Raw genomic sequence first — 8,322 nt, 5'->3', positions numbered from 1 at the left:
CGTACGAACCCTTTGTACGAACAAAAGTAAGAGAAATTTAGAATAAGAATACGAACATGTTCTTGCATGAGGCCCAATCATTGGGTTTTTAGTTCTACAAAAGTAAAGTCGTAAACAGATGGATAGCAGGGAGTGGTTACCATGACTCAGCGTTGAAGGAATTATCGTCAGTTGAATACCTTGTCAACAATAATAGTTTTGGGATGGTTGCAACAAAGTATCTGTTGTTCAGACTTTTCTTTTTACCAAATATTACTGTTTTGTTTTGTACATAAAACCATGTATTCAAGTAACCTTTAAGCATAAGGAGTCAGATTTCTTTTGGAACATTTTGACATTTTTAGTTAGTATTTATGTTCACTGCAGCGTGTAAAATAATAACATTACTTAGACGTTCCTTTTTCCAGTCAAGTGAAACACAAATCTGCTACTAAACTTCCTGCTGTGGATGAAATAAAAAATATGAACTCTTCTTTTATGGATCAATTTTCTTGCAGTCTGAAAATTGCCTCATCGTCAAACACAGCAGCTGCACTCTGATGAGCAAATCAACAAAAAGAAACTAACTGCAAACACTCCAAAGCACAGCAAACACACACCACTCCCTCAAACAGGAAAACTTGTTTCATTACATCTCTGAGTTATACATTTCCTAAACGAATAAAACTAAAAGTCCTTCCTAAACGAATAAAACTAAAAGTCCTGATGCATCTCAGTAATCCAGGTAGAAAAAAATGAAAAAGAAAACATAAGTAGGTCCTCTGGACGAGTTCCTCTTTAGTGAAACGTTTCGTCTCTCCTCCAAGAGACTTCTTCAGTCTGATGAGTTTGTTGTCAGGTGATGTGCCCCATCACCTGACAACAACACGGGTCAGGTGATGGGGGACATGACCCTCTATAAACAATAGAGCTAATCAAGCCCATTGTAAGGCGATGGCCCTCTTTTGCATGTGACTAACCTGTTTGTCCATGTAGAGGCAGTGCTTATAAGGCTGAGTTCACCTGAAACTCAGACTGAAGAAGTCTCTTGGAGGACAGACAAATTGTTTCACTAAAGAAGAACCCGTCCAGAGGACCTACTTATTTTTTTCTTTTTGAATAAAACTAAAGTTTTTCCTGTTATTATAGCAAGTATTTGTCATCTATGCTTCATCTCAWGACTCCTTCCCTCGTCTCGTTTCCACACGTTCTCCCACCTACCTGCGCCTCTTCCCCCCGCTGCTGGAGGCCGGTTTGGGGGTCCTGGTGGAGACGATCTGACAGTGGACGGTTCCCAGCAACAGCATGAGCCAGATGGCTCCGAACACCTCTGTGGCCGGTATCCCATGAGGCTGAGGGATGGTGACGTACAGCACTGCTGCTGCCACTGTGAGGAAGACAAACGACAGCGTAAACACCTGCATGTGTTTCTGAATCGTTGCCACAGGCCTGAAAGTTAGAAAATTTGGACTTAATTTGTGTGATGTGTGTGGAATAAACAAGTTAGGCCTGTCGGGGCGTGTTTGTTTTGCGCTCTGGAGGAAATGAGTGTACAGGAAGGGTGGAGGAAACGATGAAAAGTAAAAGTGTTTTTTATTCAGGTGGTGGAAAACATTGATGTTTGTTTAGTGAGAGCTCTGTTGGCAGGAACATGTGAACTGTAAGGATAAAAACAGCAGACAGCCTGTAATAATTCAGGGCCTGAGAGGCTCMGAGCTGTGGGCGGTCCTACCTTGCAGCAGGTAGAGCGCCAACAGGAGGAGGAAAATGCCTCTGGAGGTGACCTGGATCCACCACCGGTAAAAGAAGGGGAAGAAGACGACCCTGACGATGCCCTTCCTGGTCAGCGACGTCCACGGACTCTCTGGTTTGGCCTTGGCAAACGCTGACCCTGAAAAACGACACAAAATGACCTGATTTCGTCTCCGCGGATCACTTTTCTCCTCATCTCCTTTCTTTTTCCACTCTCTGTCCCGATCCTCTTTCTCACCGCCAGGATAGGGTTTCTGCTCTGATGAATAATTGACGGAGGAGAGCGACGGTGGAGATGAGAGAAACGACGATGAGATGACACGGCACCAGATTGTTGCGGCAAAATGATGCAGCACAATCATTAAAYGAGTTTTGATTTAGCAGAGAATTTGTCGGGTTAAAGGAGGACCATTCAAACACTTCATTTATGCAGCCTAACCCTGAATATAGGGTCCAATCAAATTTTGTTAAGAAGGAAAGCTGCAATAATTTGAAGGGATTACAAATGTTTGTTAAACCAAAAATCTGAACAAATTTGAAGGACAGATGCACTTCAATAAAAAGGTATAAGACTATGGAATAATCTGGAAWWTTWTTATAAAAAGCATTGGCTCAATTAATGCCTTTAAAATGATCAAAGCAAAATTGTTAAAGAAATATGAAATTCAACCCATCTCTGGATTTTGACACCTTAACAGGAACATGCATGTAGACAGAGGTGTGAAGTGAAATAATGTGCACGGCCAATGCAGTTTTGCAAGTTGCGCATAAAAATATACGAGCTGCGATTTTCAAAACTGGTTGCAAACTAAGAATTTAATGAGATTAATGGAAAATGTGCCCATTTTCTTGTAATCGTTTAGCCTTTAACCTAAACTAACCTGAAAATGTTCCACAGTATTAAGACCGTACTTTGGTTGCCACCAGAATTGACCTTATAGGTGATGATGCCAGAAAAGGTCCTAAAAATGTAACAAAACCTTACCTCTAACTAAGTCCACGTCTATAAGATCTGGTTTGACATGTCCYGTCTTCTTTGGCTTGTTTCTCAAGCCCTGTAGGGAGAGACAGATGTAGGTCAACAACACAAAGCTCCAGAAATGAAAGCTTTTTATGAGTGGGCACACCGTGCAGTCACACATCTACAGGCTTCACTCTGTTTAACAGCTTTGTGCATCTACACCTACGAGGCTGACATCTACCTCCAGCATCTACTCAGCAGATTTCTGTGGAACCTGAAGGTCTCAGACCTTCAAAACCAGCCGTCATTTCATTTCTCCCGACAGCTGGTGCTTTGTTCGTTTCATGAGCCTGTGAAGAAGTTCCTTCCTGCATCAGTTTTCACTTCCTCGTGTGATGCAGGCTGTTTGTGGCGAGAAAATATGCTGCACTGCAGCTTTGTGAGCACTAAATTATGAAAATGAGGGTTTTTTTTCTTGTGTAAAGCCGCGTTGCGTGGTTTAAATATTTGCATGAGGTTGAAGGGCCCGATGCTCAAACATTCAACACAAGAATGTGTGTTTAACTGGTGAGAGTTGGCTGGGTTCAAGGGCTGAAATGACTCACCGACTAGCTAAAAAAAACTTTGCGGTTACCAGTTTGTTTCATCCGCAAAGCAGTGGCCACCATGTTTCATATAAACATTTACTGTCACATAAAGTTTTAGCAACAGCAATAACTAGGAAAAAATTATTTTATAAAAAACAGCTCTAAAATCTGGAAATATTTTGCACAAACCAGTTTATTTATTGTAAAACTAAACAGCATGTCATCAACCTGCAAACTAATGTTTTACCACAAATCAGGGAAAAATGAAATAAAAACAACTTTTATTGTGCAAAAGAAAAAAAGGGAGTATTTATTAGATCAAAAACAGTTTCTGTCGTGGTTTTGCCAAGTTTTTTATTTGCTAGTTTTAAAGTCTCGGTGATTTGCGATGTTCCTCACCGTTGTGTTGTTTAATCTGACAAACAGAAGAGCTCTCTCCAACAAATCAACACCAACGTGCAACAGCTTCACTCCTCAGACCCCCACACTGTTAAAACCCCTCTAACGCCAGACTGAGCAAATAAAAACAACTCCTGCAGTGTCTCTGAAGAGCTGGACTCGTGTTTCCTGCTGGCTCTCACTAATATTTACCCAGGCCAATCAAGTTGTGTTATCAGTTAACACTCTGATTTGAAGCCCTTTATCTTTAAATGGCACGGCCAACAAGCTGATACACTTTGTGAGAGCGTTTGTTCAGAAAAAGGAGACATGTCAGGATGAACACGAGCACTGGGGCTAAAAGCAGAGGATCAATAGTTCCCTCTGGGCTGTAGATTTATTGCAGCAGTGAAGTCCTTCAGAAAGATGGCCGTCCTCTCTGGACTATTTATAGCCTCTCAAGTAGAAGCTGCTGGTGGAACATTAAAGATACTCGCTGCAAAGTCATTGAGTCATAAAGAAACAAACAAAATTTGCACAATATTCCTCTTTTATTGATGGTTTATGTGTCATTATGTTAATTAATAAGAAGCTACTTTTGTACCTGTTTAACGGGACTGAAACAACAGTTGGCATTTTGAAATGAGACATTTTTAATGTATTTAAGCACAAATCTGTTATTCTAAAGAACAGACAACAGCTGTGTTTATATATATATTTTAATATTATAATAAATATCTTTTTTTTTAATTTGGAAAAGTTGAACTGCATCTTGTCCTCTAATAAAAGCTGCTTATTACACCATCTGTCCTGTACAGAATAAGATAATGTCCTTCCTGTTTGCACCAGCAGGGGGCGATCTCTTTTCTTTCCCCCACTTCTGGGATTTTTTATTATTATTATAGAATAAAGTTTGCTATTTATTACTTTTACAAAGACTACAACTTAATCTTTTTGTATGGTTTTATTGCCAATTAGGAAGCAAATTAAAACAAAAAAGGTCATCGGGCAGCATAACTTATTATGAAGACACTGGTGGAAAGTGCTAAAAATAGAGCTACAGTAAAATGACACATCAAAGAGTTAATCTTGTTTTATGAGAGACTGTTTTAGGTTTTATGAGTCCATATAAAGTAGGAGTGAGGGGGACTCGCACCTTATCTCTGCAGCACTGATAATCTGCAGAGAAACGTTTTACTTGGCCAAAGCGAGCCAAGGTCACACAGCTGTGACTTCATTAATGTTCTCGCCCTCTCCGCTCACAGGATGAGGTGGCACCGTGAAACTGAAGTGGAGGTGAGGCACAATCCCCCAACTAAACACACCTTTGTCAACATGAATTACTTGCAACAATTAAAGCAGCTTATTTTAAAGGCGTGCGTCAAAGTTTGAACACAAACGTGACTATCTGGAAACAAAAACAGAAACTAACCTCTAATTTAAACTCTTTAAATGAGGTCATGATGCAGAATATAACCTCAAATCTAGTATTTAGTGTAGTTAGTTTAGTGTAAATTGGTGCTTATTAAACAAAACAATCTTTATGCATTTGGTTAAATAAAACGTCACGAGAAGTCTGTATTTTTCCAGAYGACCTCAATTTACAAGTTTCTTTTTCCTGCAACAAAAGTTGCAGCGTTCATAACCCAGGCCGGGGTTAGTAAACACAACTAACGTCAAACCAACCAACCACGAGCTAAGTGTCTACAGGGTGAGCAGACATGCACTGTGGGAAACAGGAGGATCAACCTCCCTGCTTCGTACTCACCAGAGAAATAAACTGCAGAGGAGGAGGAGGGRAAAATGGACAGAGGAGAATGAGAGGTGAAATGGGTAGGTGAGSACCCACAACCCAGAGAGCAAAGAGTTAAAAAGAAAAAATATGGGAAAATAACTGGATGGCACAGTGAGGCAACACAAATAGATTCAAAGAAAGATGAAGAAGTGAAAGAAAGGATAAAACAGTAATGGGAAGAAGAGTTTGAGAGAAAAAAACAGGAAAAACAAGAACGAACCAACTGACCTTTATTTCTCTTTGCTCCACTGATTTCTCCCATATCTGCTGATCGTAGGCGCCAATCTGAAAAAGACAGACGGTCACTTTATTTCTTCATCTTTTTAAGATTATCTAATGAGCCCAACAGTTGTTTCAGGACCCACAATGAGGTCCTAAACCCAACTTTGGGAACCACTCATTTAGCAGTCTCAATGCAAATCTGTACACATTAAATAATCTACTAACCTGGCATGACAATAAACCATCAGAACTATCAGTTACRAGAAAGAAAAATATTCTAAATGTGGCACAAAAAATCAATCAGTAATCTGAAAGGAAGGCACTTTTTTTCTGGATTAATGTAAAATAATTTACTTAACTGAATTATTGGAGCTACACATTTTCATAAGAAGAGTGTAATTTGTTGGTTTCTTGCCTCAGTTCACTCTTTTTTCCATTCAAATCTTGTTTCTTTTGATTTGACTAAAGKGTGAAACTAATGTTCAGCTGCAGTGCAGTCTGCAACAATCTCCTTTTTTAGATAAAACGATGCAGTCCTGAAGTTATTCCTCACAGACTGAGGAGGACCAGAAACATTTTTTTCAACAGATATATTTTACATGAAGTGAGCATAAATGWCTAATGGAGTTTAAAATATGCACTGAGGAAAATCTGTGGAGTTTAACGTGGAAACGATCTAAGACAGACAAAACAGTGTGAGATAACGATAGAGGGATTTARCTGCTCAACGTCACCCGGCCAAGGTCATCGATTGCTATTTTTATTCAAAGTATGTGTTTCAGAGACATGGGAACACTGAGTGACTGGAACTCAGCAGATCAGTGTCTYCAAGGCATCGAGTGTGGGTCACTCTGCACGTTTGTCAGTGGAAAGTCTGCATCTTTAATGAGAACTCATTAAAGATTGAAGGAAAGAGGAGAAATGCCAAAGACAAGAACACAAAGAGACAAACAGAAAAAAGTGTATTACAGTTTAAAGGAGCTTTAGTTTGAATATGAAACACTTTAAAAACACATGAACGTTGCACGAGATAATGAAATATCAGCCTCAGCTGAAGATGTGAGGGTTGTCCTCGAGTGACGAGGTTGGATAAGATTATGAACGGAGGTCATCAGAGGTGAGGACAGGTTGAACCACTGGGAGATAAAGTTAGAGAGGCCAGACTGACTGGTTTTGGTAGAAAGATGTTAAAGYTGCAGCTGACGGAACAAAGAAAGAGGAGGATCACTCCCTGTGGTCAATAAGGAAATACAGTATATATATATTTTTAAATAAAAACACATAACTAACTTTTAGGTATGATTCAGTGCTCACAGTGTAGTTGCTGCAAATGAGATGACATTTACTCAGTGTTTCTCTTGGAAATTGGTTTTATGTAACACCTACAACAGCACTCACTGTATGAGAAATTCCAGTCTGGATTTCGTGCGGCTCACGGTACTGAGACYGCATTGCTGAGAGTTACCAACGACGTCCTCATGGCTGCTGATACTGGTTCTCCTTCCCTTCTTCTCCTTTTGGACCTCACCGCAGCTTTCGACACTGGATCACAGTATCCTCCTCCACCGTYTTCAAGTGGAGGTCGGTCTCTGTGACACTGTCCTGGACTGGTTTAAATCATTCCTCTCCAATAGGCTGGAATATGTTAGCCTTGGCAGTGCCAAGTCCCGGACTGTCTGTGTTACCTGTGGGRTCCCTCAAGGGTCGGTTCTTGGGCCCCTGCTGTTTTCCCCTTACATGYTTCCTTTAGGTCAAATCATTAATCATCACAACATTTTCTTTTCACTGTTATGCCGATGATACACAGCTGTACATCAGGACTGGAGCATCATCATCACCACTGTCATCTCCATCTTCACTCACTGCCCTCACTWCTTGCCTGGAGGAGATAAGGGCATGGATGAGCCAGAACTTTCTTCAATTAAACTGCTCCAAAACCGAGGCCATACTGATCGGCACCCCTCATCAGGTTCAAACTTCAGCTATAACAGCTATATCCTTCTCTGGTCAAGACATCCCCCTCTCCACCTCTGTTATTAACCTTGGGGTGAGAATGGACTCTCATCTTACATTTGAAAATCACATCAAGCATCTGTTTAAAACCTGTTTTTTCCATCTACGTAATATCTCCAAACTTCACCCATCTCTCACTTTTGCTGATGCAGAGAAACTCGTCCATGCCTTTGTCTCCTCCAGACTCRACTACTGTAACTCTCTTTTTATCGGAATCCCTGGCAAAAACCTTCAGAAGCTTCAATACATTCAAAACAGTGCTGCCAGGATTTTTATTGAGAGCTCRTAAATCTGAACACATTTCAGCCATTCTCCATAACCTCCACTGGCTTCCTGTCACCTACAGAATTCAATATAAGACTGCTCTCATTACCCATCAATGTTTATACGGAACTGCACCAGATTATCTGAAGGACCTTATTGTCTCATATTCATCCATCCGCTCCCTCCGATCACAGAACAGTAACCTCCTCCACCTTCCACGGACTAAATTAAGGACCAAGGGAGATCGGGCATTCTGTGTGGCTGCTGCCCCCCGCCTCTGGAACACCCTCCCTGACTAACTGAGAGCACCGCAGTCATTGGATGACTTTAAAAAAAGGCTTGAAGACTTTTATTTTTAATCAAGCTTATTC

The 8,322-nt window shown here is 40.7% G+C and overlaps 1 protein-coding gene across 5 annotated transcripts in view; it reads right to left on the bottom strand.

The window, feature by feature from the left end:
* The window catches only part of LOC106521786 (putative homeodomain transcription factor 2), a 40,977-nt gene that overhangs the window by 8,409 nt on the left and 24,246 nt on the right, over positions 1 to 8,322 (bottom strand). For 2 of the 5 annotated variants that reach the window (XM_014014503.1, XM_014014506.1), the window contains exons 4-8: positions 5,681 to 5,737; positions 5,426 to 5,437; positions 2,717 to 2,786; positions 1,712 to 1,870; positions 1,201 to 1,366 (exon numbers count right to left, since the gene is read on the bottom strand). In XM_014014503.1, coding sequence (XP_013869957.1) covers positions 1,201 to 1,366; positions 1,712 to 1,870; positions 2,717 to 2,786; positions 5,426 to 5,437; positions 5,681 to 5,737 — 464 coding nt within the window. Of the gene's footprint in view, positions 1 to 1,196; positions 1,436 to 1,711; positions 1,871 to 2,716; positions 2,787 to 5,425; positions 5,438 to 5,680; positions 5,738 to 8,322 lie in introns of those variants that run through there. The other 3 variants (XM_014014504.1, XM_014014505.1, XM_014014507.1) reach the window with 3 other exon arrangements.

The sequence above is a fragment of the Austrofundulus limnaeus genome, unplaced genomic scaffold (assembly GCF_001266775.1).
Source record: "Austrofundulus limnaeus strain Quisiro unplaced genomic scaffold, Austrofundulus_limnaeus-1.0 Scaffold115, whole genome shotgun sequence".
Lineage (NCBI taxonomy): Eukaryota > Metazoa > Chordata > Actinopteri > Cyprinodontiformes > Rivulidae > Austrofundulus > Austrofundulus limnaeus.
This window is presented reverse-complemented; position numbering and strand designations above follow the sequence as displayed.